This window comes from Tauraco erythrolophus, chromosome 18 (genome assembly GCF_009769465.1).
Source record: "Tauraco erythrolophus isolate bTauEry1 chromosome 18, bTauEry1.pri, whole genome shotgun sequence".
In the NCBI taxonomy this organism is placed as follows: domain Eukaryota; kingdom Metazoa; phylum Chordata; class Aves; order Musophagiformes; family Musophagidae; genus Tauraco; species Tauraco erythrolophus.
The window spans coordinates 14,782,502-14,795,654 of record NC_141482.1 but is presented as its reverse complement, the minus strand read 5'-3'; the positions used below and the strand labels follow the sequence as shown (position 1 = coordinate 14,795,654).

The 13,153-nt window shown below is 38.9% G+C and overlaps 1 protein-coding gene across 4 annotated transcripts in view; it reads left to right on the top strand.

Moving 5' to 3' along the window:
• Window positions 1–10,279, top strand: part of DIDO1 (death inducer-obliterator 1) — a 54,895-nt gene extending 44,616 nt beyond the window's left edge. For all 4 annotated transcript variants that reach the window (XM_086623081.1, XM_086623080.1, XM_086623078.1 and 1 more), the window contains one exon: window positions 6,555–10,279. In XM_086623081.1, coding sequence (XP_086479207.1) covers window positions 6,555–9,940 — 3,386 coding nt within the window. In that variant the 3' untranslated portion in view covers window positions 9,941–10,279. The remainder of the gene's footprint in view (window positions 1–6,554) is intronic.
• Window positions 10,280–13,153: the final 2,874 nt, after the last annotated feature.

Genomic DNA, 13,153 nt, shown 5'->3' with positions numbered 1-13,153 from the left:
CATGCGTAGCTTCCAAATAAGTATCTGGAGTTTTATATAAACCAACAGATTTAGAAGCTGAAGAATTCCAGGTTGCAGCGAAGGCTGTACTTCATTGCCATAACAATGGTTTGCAAAATATTAAACGGTAGGTATGAAACAGCAGACATGTAAGGAGCTGACTGTCCTCTACTCCTCAAATACAAGCTTTAGGACTAAACTCAATAAAGCACTCTCAGACCTTACATGCAGAAGCAACGGTGTCTGGGACAGGTTTTCATGTGTTACTGGCGCATGACTTCAGCAGCAACAACAAATGATACATCCTTAGTAAAATGCTCTCCCTTCCTCCATGATACTGCAAAGGGCACTTGCTCTGTATCCTCCTACAAGGCTTTTCTCATACTCTCCAAGTCTGTCTGATCTGTCCTTGAACAGTGCACAGTCTAGGACATTGTTTTTAGGCTGCAGCTAAAAAGGCAGGATTATTGCTATCTAAATTATAGCAATATAGCTACAGTTGTTGAATCTCAGGACCTCATAATCTTTAAGTTATTGAATTCTTCAGAGGTAGACAAAAACTGTCGCTCCTGTTTCATAGCCAAGAAGCAAAAACACTAAGCGCAGAACACTTGGCACAGGGATGTAGGCAAAGGGGTCTTAACTCATGGACTAGTTTTTCCAGGCAGAACAAAAGAAATACCCTCCTTTCTGGACCCACGAGAATGAGATTGGCCATTGCATCAGCTGTCTATGTCTGCAGTCTTTTGCTGGGCTGTTAAATGCCTCCCTAAAGCAGGTTATTGACCTCATCGTTGCCTGCTTGCGTTCCTGTGGAAATACCAGCTTTCCTTCTTACACTGCCTTTTACTTTTCCATTATAGGTTTTGTTTCAAATGAAACTCTTGTCTTAGGTTGGAGGTTGGCAAATGTAGACAAACTCTACCAAGTATTAGTGCAGAAATTCGTAATGTCAGCCTGGTTTTGCTGAGTTTAAAGTGCGAAAGTTTTTCAAAACTGGAGGGAATTGCTCGGAAGAAATACAGGTGTCGTTTGCAGGCGGCGTTCCTGGAGGCAGATTTTGAGCCAGGTTTTCAAATTGAAGTACATATTTGTAGGCAAAGTGGATTAAAGGCTAGCAATTGATAGCAGGTTCCAAAGGCAGAGAGGCCATGTGATGTAAGAGATTCTTAGAGGACCCTCTTAGATTTCTGCCATCAATTCACACTTCTTGGGAACTTCCGTAGTGGCCTTTGCTTCGTGGTTGTGCTAAGTTGTGTTTTAAAACCAGGTAAGCTGTTCTTCTGTTTTGTGTATGTATTAAAGCAACAGCATAAAAGACATGTAATCCATACTTCTTAATGACATCTGATGGAATTTGCCGCTTTTTCTTTCACGATCAATAAAATCTTTTTATGGAAAGTGGTCATTGTCTTCTTAAATTTCATCGGGTACTTTCAGAGTTCAGCAAGGGTGTGAAAAGCAGTGTGCTCTAGATAGCTGAAGGTGATTTGATAAGGATGACTAGAGGGGGGGAGGAGGGAGAGGACAACAAAACCCTGCCACTCCAGAAATCCTAGTTAGAAGATATTCCAGCTGTATCAACCAGTTCCATCAGGCACATATGGATTATGAATTTCTCCTGTTTTCTGATGGACTGGCTTTGGAACACAACTGAGGACTTCTGAACTGCGCTAGTCCCTAGAAGATCTACAAAAAACTTTGACATGGGAGTTTTAAAAACAGGAAGATGGAAGGTTATCCATATTTATACTTAATTCATCTCGGACATTTATTACCAGATTTTATGTTACAGTGGGCTCTTCTGCCTTGTGTTTTTGCACTGGTTTACTGTGTGTGAATTTAGGTGTCTCTTTCACATACACACATTATTTAGCACCTTCATCTGTAGATCTCAAAGCACTTTGTAGAAAATAGTGTAATCAGACCTCATTACTAGTAGAAAGTGATTTACTGTGGGATTTAGTGGCAGTGTTGGGAACATAACAAGTATCTTACATAGTTAAAATAAATGAATTTTAATAAACCAGCCATATATCAGCCAAGTATTCCACAAATGCTGATATAGCTTTTTTTGTAGTTTACAATAGGAAATGTGGTTTTTCTGAAAGTATGAAGGCATGAAATCTCCTCATGCTGTTTAGAATGCTCTTAAAAATTGCAACAACTGGACAAAATTTTAACTGTACTCTGAATGGAGTTAGGTGTCTTCATCCCAGATTATGAAAAGCAGCAGTAGAGGAAGAACATGGCATTATGGACCTTGTTTTCCACACCAGCCAATTCCATTTGCCAAGTGTACCTTAATGTCCACTTCAATGCTGGAATTACATCCCTGAAATAAGGGGGCACAAATTTGATGATCGCTGTCAGTTGCCGTCATGATTAACTGGGACAAATATTTAAACCATGTTGATAAAATTTAAAGAATATTTTCGGTCTCTGCAGTTTAAAAATGCACACCATGGGTATGCTTAGTCCATTCCCGTGGTTTTGTTACCGATCTACAGAAATTAGGCATATTGCTTCTTGCCAGCTGATGATGATAGGGAAAGATGTGGCCATTACATGCATAAATATTGTCAAACTGATTTAACAAAAAAATGGATTTAAGGGTAAGAAAACCAAATATTCATCCAATCCTAATATTTAGCGTATCCTGTTTTAATGGCTTTAGTTACAGGATGTAACTTAATAAAACCAGCATGTGGACTTCAAATACATAGTAGGATAATAACTATTTTATAAATAATTTAGCAGTGAAAGCTGCTAACTCTGCCGGCGCAGCTCGCAGCACCTTTGAAATCCTTGCCTGGGAAAGACAGTCATTGAGCAACAGTTGGAGACTGCAGCCAATGTTTTCGTTATTCCCTAAAATTAGACCTTTGAAGTGCTGGTCTGGCTGTATGTTTCCATTCCAAAGAAGCATTCGTGTTCCATCACTTTGGGTGAATCTAGAAGCTACGTTAGGCATAACTTAGAATGTTTGTGTAAAATTATAGTATCAAAATGTAAATTTTTAAAAGATATATTATGCCTAAACTTGAAACAGATTAAATTATAACTACTGTTATTAACTTACTACTGGAATTTATTGTTTTGAAAGTATATCAAAATTTTACCCTGTTTTAATTAGTGACGATCTCTGTTTCTTACAGGGATTCAGAACTGTTTTTTCAGTAATTGCCATTTATTAGATATCCTGTCTGATGGGTTTTTAAAACCTGTTTGTTTCAATTATTCAGTGTTTGAGATTCACGTTGTGACTAATTGCACAAATCACAAGTCTCTGCATAAAAGCAGATAACCAAAACCTTAACAACAGAAGAGCAAATGCCTAATACGAGTTTTTAGATGAACATCAATTTGTGAGATCCTCTGCACTGGTCAGCACTGACCAAATGTGGAGTTGTTATTCATATACCAGTAAAGATAAAAATATAAAGCAAATTCACACACAGCGAACCATTTCTAACTAATGAGTCTATTCTGGCTAAATTGTGAATGTGTTTTTTTTTTTCCCAGTTAAGTTGTCTGTCTTTTGAACTATGCCTTGATCTTATCTATTAATATAATTTCATTTAAGGTAGTAAATGATTGGGAACAGGACTGCTAGAATTGCTTTTAGGCTGAGTAATGAGTATTTGGTTAAGTCAAGTATTTATGTGGTCCTTTCTGAATAATCTTAGATTTACAGAAAATAGTTAATTGTTTAGTTCCTGTCTTGCCTACTTTCATCGTACATCTCAGCATCTCTGCTCCTCTTACAGGGCACATTTGCGCATGTACTGAATTATTGGCAAATCTTAGTTCTAGTAATATAGCTGGTTAATTTTCTTCATGTATTTATACTTTTTTTTTTTTCCTAAATATGAAAGAAGAAAGTGAAAATTGGCAACACTTACTAACACTAAAATCTTGCACCTGGAGGAAAAAGCCTTTTTGGCACTGAATTTTAGATGTACAAATAGGAAGTAATATGTACTACAAAATGAAAAAGAAAAGATTATTTAAAACAGCATGTCCAATACTCTCTAAACCACAGAACTATGTAAAACTTGACTACTGAACTGTGAAATAGTATGAATTCTGTTTTGGATCTAGAACGTATTCTGCAGAATAACTGTGGTCCAAAAACTTTCACTCAAATTTCATTATTCTTGTTTCTCAACAATTCTAATGAGAGCCATTCCTGATAGGAAATCTCAGGCAAATATTTTAGATTGGCCTCAAATTTTCGTTATCATTTTGTCTAGTGCTTTTTTAAAAATATTATTTCTTGGGAGAAATCAGACTTTGCTGGTTTCTTCAGTAACTGATTAAAACAGTTTCTCTGCACAATACCAGTTGCAATCAGAAGAAAGCAGAATTTTAAAGGAGAGTTTGTTCTCCCTCAGTTGTCAAGAGATTTCACAAAACTTTGCAGTTAACTTACTTTATCTGAAAAATTACCATCTTTGTCCTGTTATCTGTAGTTCATTATTTGGAAAATAAGGTTTATATGGGATAAGATTTGAGTGTAAGAAGTGGAAGTGTCAGTGATTTGGGGGGGCGTTCTGTGAACAAAAGGTCTTTCTTAATGAAATATATAGCAAATATTGAAAAGAAATAGTTTAAAATATAAAGCAGCGATGGTTTTGGTGTGTTATTTAGCAAAAGGCAAATAATTGCTGTGGTACAGGCTTCCGTTGAAGAAGATCTCTTGACTTAATTGGTTCTAATGCTTGGGCTTTCCCTGGGCATCAATTCAGCTAAATTTTTCATCTTGTAGTTACTCAGGTTCTAATTGAATTTAGCTTAAGGTGCAGGAGTGATGGCATCTTCTTACTGACAAAGCTTCACATTTAACCTGAAAATATACAAAACTCTTCTATTGACTTCTCGGTGTGACGTTAGCAACCAAAAGCACTTAGGATACGTGAGGTTTAATAAATAGGAACATAAATTTAGGAGAACAGCTGATGCAATTTTCTTATTACATGATAAATTTAAGAGTCCCCTTAAAACTTCTTCAAATTCAGTTGTTTCAGCAAAGTAATGTGTCTGTGAATATGGTTTGCTAATGGAATATATCTGCAGCTATGGGGTTTGGGGTTTTTTGTTGGTATCAAAAAGTTTTCAGTGCTAATAATTAGATATGTAAGAATTGTTCCTTAATGAGCAGTCGGTTTGATTTAATAAGAACAAGGAGCATGCATATATATCTATATATATAAAAACCTCTTCCTTACAGGGTCATGAATAGAAGGAATGACATAGGCCAGAGTCCTTGCTTTACCATTTAACCACAGATAACATTCATCTGTTACTTTACAGATTGCTTTATGTTTCTATATTAACCACTTCCTAGCTGGGTGCAAATAATAACTCATGGCGCATAGGAGGGAAAGGCAGTGGCCCTCAAATGATGACCCTTTAAGGGTCATTAAATCCAGCAGTTAAATAACAGCCTCTCTCTATACAGATTGTCTACATTTGTCACCAGCTGTATGTTAAATGATTTATTCCCTGCCCTTCATTCTGGCCGTATTTATCTTCCACAAGTGCCAGTGGGAACTGTGCAGGGAAAAGGAAGAAATACAGGAGCAAGAAACAGACCTACAGATCTTTGCATTTTCCCTCTTTCTCAGAAACTTTCCTATCATTTTTGGATATACTTCTCCAAGGATTCAAGGAGCTTACAAAGGGGCAATGCTGCTCGCAGTGTTTTTTGCATCAAACCGAGTGCTGTGACGGGCGGTTTAAGTCACCCTGCCCTCTGCACGTCGGGTTCGTGCTGCCCAACCGGGTTCTGGCAGAGGAAGCAAACTCAGCTGTGCCCCTTTCTCCCACATGCTAAACTTATGTCTGCCCAAGCTCTCCTGGGCTGGTTTGGCACGTTAGTTACCAGTTTCCCTGCTTCGAGCACCTTTTAAAATAATACCCAGCTGGAAAAAAGCCAAACAGACAGGGAGTGGGTTACAGGCTTTAATACTGTTTCCAAACACAGTTTGTTTGAAGTTCTCTTTTTAGCAATTACTGGTATTTGTTTGACTTAGAGATAGACAAAATATTTACAGGCTGGTGTAAATGTCAATGCAGTCTTTAGCACAGATGATAACAAATATAGTTAAGCAGTTCAGCCCAGGTTTTCTCACTTTTCAATCTCATATTTGCAAACTATTTAAAAGTAAATATATGATTTTCAGGGGGAGGCTGAACAAGAAAAACAGTGTAACAATACAAACAAATCTAAAAATTTTCTTTGGTTTTGAACATTTGCAGAGATGCTTTTTAATAATCATACCTGTTTGCTGCAATCTTTTATTAAAAATAGCAAGGAAGGAATTAAAACATTTATTTACTTATTATATAAATATATATATAAAGTAATGAAATAGAGATGCCTATGCTTATGGATTAATGAAAATTGCCAAAAGGTCATCTAATGCAATTTAGAAAAACTGTTATCTTTATGACTTTTATAGCTGCCACTATATAAAATAATAAGTTTCTACTGAAAGCGTAATTAAAAATTAGGTTTTTACACATACAATCTTTGTGTTCCCTTTCAGGTCTTGAGTCGTCTCGGCCAAATTTAATTCTTGGATTGGTTATCTGTCAGAAGGGGAAACGTCTGGCCACTGGCATTGAAACGGACAAGGTAGAGGAAAAGCGAAGCAGAGTCCAAGCACATGAGGAAACAGAAACATCTCTGTTCTCTAAAGGGCCGCTGGCTGCTTCGCAAGAGAAGAAGACTCCGAAATACACACTTTATTCAGGAGATTCAGCTGTAAGTACAACACCACCTGGATCTCCTCCACCTCCACCTCCACTTCCCGTTCCAGACACCTCAGCAGTTACACCTTCAGTATTGAAAATACTGTCCTCGATTAAAAGTGGAACCACAACTACTGTAACACCACCAGTTTCAACTGCTGCTTCTGCAAGCGCCACTACTACATATTCTTCATCCTCAAAGACTGCCACACCTCTGGAACACATCCTGCAGACACTTTTTGGGAAAAAGAAAACTTTTGAGCCTCCTGCTAAGGATTCTGAAACTGTCCAGTCTTCAAATCAGGAGGGTCAAGCTGCTGCTGATGGAGGAATGTCAGCTGTTCCTTTATTAGATCCTATTGTGCAACAGTTTGGACAGATGTCAAAAGACAGAGCTATAGAAGAGGAAGAGGATGACAGACCATATGATCCTGAAGAAGAGTATGGTCCAGAGAAGGCTTTTGGAATGCAGACTGGTGAAAGTGAAAAACGATACAATATGGAAAAGCCATCTACTACGGCAGACCTAGAGGATGAGGCCTATGATCCAGAGGATGAAACTATCTTGGAAGAAGCAAAAGTCACTGTTGATGATTTACCTAACAAAATGTACACAGACACTAAAAGCAGTTCTTCGGAAACACCTGCTGCGTATGTGCCTGATTTATCTGCGTCCTCATCCTTGGTAGAACAGCAAAAAATGTTGGAAGAATTAAACAAACAAATAGAAGAACAGAAAAGACAACTAGAGGAACAAGAAGAAGCCCTCAGACAACAAAGAGCAGCTGTTGGTGTTTCAATGGCGCATTTTTCAGTGTCTGATGCTTTAATGTCACCACCACCAAAATCTTCCCTAATAAAGACTGAATTATTCCGTCAGGACCAGCAAGCTACACCAAAAGTAGATTTGGCTTCATCTTTAAATCAGCAAGCACAAGTTTTAAACCAAGGCAGTGACCCAAGGCAGAACAGAGATCCTCGACAAGCTAGGAGGATGGTGACAGAGACTAATGACAGTGTTGATTCTCGAGTAAAGCCACAGGCGGTACAGAATGAAATACCCACAAGAGAAATTGCTCCAGCAAGTTTTCCAAATGCTTTGCAGGCTTCACTTGGGAAGGAAGATAAAACTTTAATTTCTGCTACTCAGCCTGGTTTTGGTGGTGATAACTGGGTTTCAGGTGAAACGGCTCCTATAGTGTCCCAGAATGAGGCACCTAATAGCAAATTTGAAAGCACTGCTCAAGTTAATTTGGAAAATGTGAGTCAAACAGTTTCTGGGGAACCTTCTACATCCAAACCTTTACGTAAAGTGCTACTTCCAACACCTCCAAGTACATCTTTTCAGCCTAATTTCTCCACATCAAATGACAGCCAGTCTTTTCAAGATATGCATAAAGTTTCGTGGTCGAATGAGTCAAAGGAAGTAATGGGAAGGGATTCCTTTTCCAATACAATGTTTACTTCTCAGGAGAAGGCAGCTGGTCACTTTGAACCAGAGAGGGGTCTTTCAGCAGTGCAATATGACGAACAAAGAAATCCTCAGTCTCATCAATTTGTAGAACAAACCGAACCTCCATCAGTTCAGAGTGAGGGCGGACCTTCCCCACAGCACTTTGACGAAAACCGAGCTGGACCTCCATTTTCTGGGCAGAAGGGAGGACCTCTACCACCACTGATGCTCAATGCACCTGGGGGACCTCATGGACCTAATTTTAGAGGACCGGCACCCCAGTTCTCTGAAGAGCATGGCTCTCCAAATAATGATGGGCAAAGAGGACCTCCATCTGGAAGATTCGGTGGTCAAAAGGGTCCCATTCCTTCCTTATTTTCTGCACAGCATGGACCACCATCTTTTTTTGGTGATAATAGGGGCCCTGCGCCTTCTTACGGTGTTCCAAGAGGAATGTCACCATCTCAGTTTGAAGATCGTAGGGAACCTCACATGGAACAAATGGAATTCTCAGATTCCCAATATAATGAAATGATTAGGCCTCCAGGACAGTTCGAAGGACCAGATCCACCTCAGTTTATGGGAAACAGAGGACCTTCACCTTTTCCTTTTGGAGGTCAAAGACGACCCCCACCAGCTCAATTTAAAGGACAGAGAGGAGGCCCTCAGTTTGGAGGGCCAAGAGGTCCAGCCCCGAATCATTTTGGGGGACCAAGAGGGCCTCACCCAAATCAATTTGAAGGGCAGAGAGGTCCAGCTCCAAATCATATACCTGGTCCAAGAGGACTTTTGCCACAGCCATTTGAAGAACGAAGAGGGAGTCCACCACCCAGATTTGCCAACCAGAGGGGTCCAGCACCGCTTCAGTTTGGAGGACCAAGAGGAGCCACACCTGCACTGTTTCCAGAAGAAGATGAACCTCCCCCTTCTCGATTTCATTTCCAAGGTCAGTCACCACAAGGTATGAAGCCAACCCCAAGACCGCTCCTGGACCTTCCAAGCCATCCACCACCTCACAGAAAAGAGATGTGGGAGGAAGCTGGACCATCTGCATCTCTTTCTAATGTTGCTGGACAAGGAGCCGAGTCGGAAGGACAGTGGTCAGCACCTGACTTCCGAGAAGGCAAAAATCCTGAATTTAGAGGCCAGACATTTGAAGGGAGACAGAGAGAGAGATACGAGGGAGGAAATAAAGACAAGGCTTTGGAACAGCCAGAGCCTCAGCAAGCAGATAATCGACAAGGTAGACCCTTTGAGGAAAGACGAAGGGATCGAGAACACGGCAGACCTTGGGAAAGAGACCGTGGCAGGAACTGGAATAGAGACAGGGACTGGGAGAGACACCGAGACAAGGAATGGGATAAAAATAGAGACAGAAACCAAAACAAAGAGAGAGAGAAGGATTCAGAGCGGGGTAAAGAATGGGAACGGAGCCGAGACCGAGAGAGAGCAAGAACCAGAGAGAGAGAATCCTACAGAAGACGCGATAGAGAGCGGTCAAGAAGCAGAGACAGAGATCGCGACAGAGAGAAAGACAGGGACCGGGATCGAAGCAGGGAAAAAGAAAGAGATCGAGAGAGAGATCGGGATCGTGAAAGAGAAAGAGGGAAAGATCGCAAAGATCGGAGTAAGAGTAGGGAAATTGGTAAGGAGATGAAGCCAGAAACACCGAAGGAAGCTCAGAAGCCAACAGAGGCGGAGGCTTCGTCTTCCACTAATCAGTCATAGAAATATGACTGATATTCTGTTTCCCATAAATAATAGACTTTTACAACCCAGCAAGGACTGAGCATCTTCTGTAAATACTGTATATTCTCACCTTTACGAAAATACTGTTGTAAATTAGCCTTACAAAATGTGCTGACAAATTAGCAATTTTTGAACAACTGTGAATGAAAATACTCAAATAGATAAAAGGCAAGAACATACTGGACTTTCACTTGCTGCATTTTGTGCATAATGTTTTTCTTATAAAAATTCACAGCATTACCTGTACTGAAATTTTGGGTTTTTTTCTACTTGCATCTTTATCTTAAAATTTCCATTTACAGTACAGAAATGGAAAAAGTCTAAGAAGAGCATATTGCTTTTTAAGATTATAAAGTTATGTTTTCCAGTAACTTGAATTGTAATTTTATAAGAGAATTTAATCCAGACCTTAGGAGCCATACCTTTACATCTCATTTACCTGATATTTTGGTGTCAACGTCGTTCCTACAGCACACACTTTAAAAAAAAAAGGAGTCCACTGTTGCTGTCTTGTTTATTTTACAATGGAAGTGTCATTTAGGAAAAGGCTGCAGAAGAACAGTGTTAATAATCACTTGTGACTGACAGAGGATTTGAAAACGGAATGTTATAAGCTTAAAGTGCACTATTTTCCTTTTTATATACAGGTAGTTTGTGTTTTGGATTCCATCTGTTAAGTGTACAGCAAACAAACAAGTCTTACTTAGCTTTTTCATGAGGGGTTTTAAACGTCACGTTTTTACAAGTCTGTAATTAAGAGAACATACAAGAGTAGCACCTTTATAACCAGCGAAACTTTTTAAAACATCAGACAATTATTTGGAAAAGGCTAAGACTACAAATGAATTGGAATACCAAAGGATGGCAGAGTAAGTTAGTTAAGCGGGCCACTAAATTTGTTACTTCGATTGAACTGATTTGGTGAAGCATTTTTCTGGTTTTGTAGAATTTCACCATAGGCTTAAGAAATATTCCCATTTTGGTTTACTTTTCATTCTAAAAGTGTTTTGCTCCTTAAAAAAAAAAAAAGTGTCACTGTTTTATTGGTAGACCCTGCTTAGGCTGGTAGTGTGTCTAAAACTCTCCACTGGAAAAGGTGTAACTGCATTAGGCTTGAAAAGAAGCGTGGTGGTCCTTCATGTTGTGATCCAAGAGAGAAGTTTTTCACTGTGAAATACCTTACATTGCTACTCCTCCATGTATTCTTCACGTACGTAGTTCTAAGGTATGAAATAAACCCCCGCTAATTTATTTGACCGTGTAGATTAACAGCTGGGTAAATATTTTGATATTTTTATAAAATAGTTTTGGAAGTGTAAAATTAGATCCCTATAAACATTTGCATCCTGAAGACTACGTTACAAGTAGCATGTATGCCATGGATCTCACTACGGATTTCACAGTTCATGTTGGAAGTCCTCATACATCAAGGATTTGCTGGTTGAGACGACCATCGGTGTTCTGAACCTGTAGAGAAAATGATAAAATGCAGAGAGCTGGTATTAAATGCAAACATCTACTATGGTGTAAGAATTTTTTTTTTAATGAGATGTTTCTAATTTAAAGACTTACACAAAAGTATGCAAAAAGTAAGTGTGTTTGTTTAGGTTTACTTGATAGAAGTTTCTGTAAATTGTATTTTATATGGCAAAATATATTACTGTACATTAAAATACGGGACTTCACAGGTTTTTGTTACTGTAAGCAGAATAAACATCTACAGAGAACTGTCGTCCATTTCTTAAATCTGCGTGTGTGTATTATTGTCTAAATATTGCTGCTTTTCGACAAGCCACAGGAGTCACCTCAAGGCACTGATGGCACACGGGTTTTAACGACAGGTGGTGGTTGGTAGGATGTCACTACCAGTTGATGCTTAGTTGTAGGCATTCTAAAAAGCGTATGAAAATCTGCGCCGATGATTTTTCTCTCATTTCTAAACCGTCTCCTAATTTATATGAGGGATTTTTTTTTTAATTTGAATTTAGGAAGTTTGTAATTTGTGGATTTTACACCAAAAAAATCTAAAGAAAAAATATTATTTAATTCAGGTCAGCTTTGAACTTAAGCACTCAGTCCACACCGTTTATGAATTCCTTGGCTTTACATTGTGATGAAACAGATGTGTGGCTTTTCATCTAGAAAATACTCCTTTATCCCAGATCAGTTTGGGGAATCAGTTTGGGGTTTTGCAGCAAGTTTCCTGTGTTCTGCACAGCAGCAGACAGTAGAAGCTAGGCTGAAAAGAACATTACCATTTAATTCCATTTACAGAGCTAAAACTGGTACTAGATTATTATTGTGCATTGCAAGAAAGAGAAAAAAAAAAAAAAACCAGTTCCCTGGCCTTGGTGAAACTTGTGAATAACATGAAACACCTTACTATTTTGAGCTTTTCTCTATGTTTGTACTTAGCTAAATTAAGTTTCCCAAGAGCATTTTGCTAAATTTTTATGTAAAAGCCTCTGAAAGTTCTAGAACAATATAAGCAGAAAGGTTAGTACATCTATAAAAAACTGTAATACACCGATTTTATGCATTCTAAAGGAGACTATGCAAAGGGTTAGAGGAGGCGAAAAGTGTGTTATCAGGTCTAACACGCACAAAACTGCTTTTAAAATTTCTGGGTTTGTTTCTGGAGGAAAGTCACCAGTGTAACATGGTACATTTGGCCACGGAAAACGTCTGTGTGTGCTACCTTGATTGAATGTGCACGTCATTAAAGAATGCACTAAAAACGTAGAATTCATTTTAAAAAATGCAGGTTTTATTATTTTAACCTCCTGAAGGGAATATAGATTTCATAAATTTTTGATTTATTTTTTTCTTTTATTCTGTTTATAAGCTAGAGTAGTATTTTTGTGCCGTTTGCACTCTGGCTTGTTTCTATAATAGGCATCTGGTTTTAATAACAAAATACCTAACCAGGAGCAGGTATGTAATAGAGACCAAACGTACAAACAAACTGGTCACGATGGTGAGCTCCCTGCTGTGGTGGACACCCAGATGGTGTCCGCATGAAGGCCTGGCATCCAAGCTCATCTTCATGAAACCAGGTGATACTATTTTGAGACCTCACCTGGAGTACTGCGTCCAGTTCTGGAGCCCCCAACATAAGAAGGACATGGACCAGTTGGAGAGGGTCCAGAGGAGGCCACGAAGATGATAAGAGGGCTGGAGCACCTTTCCTAT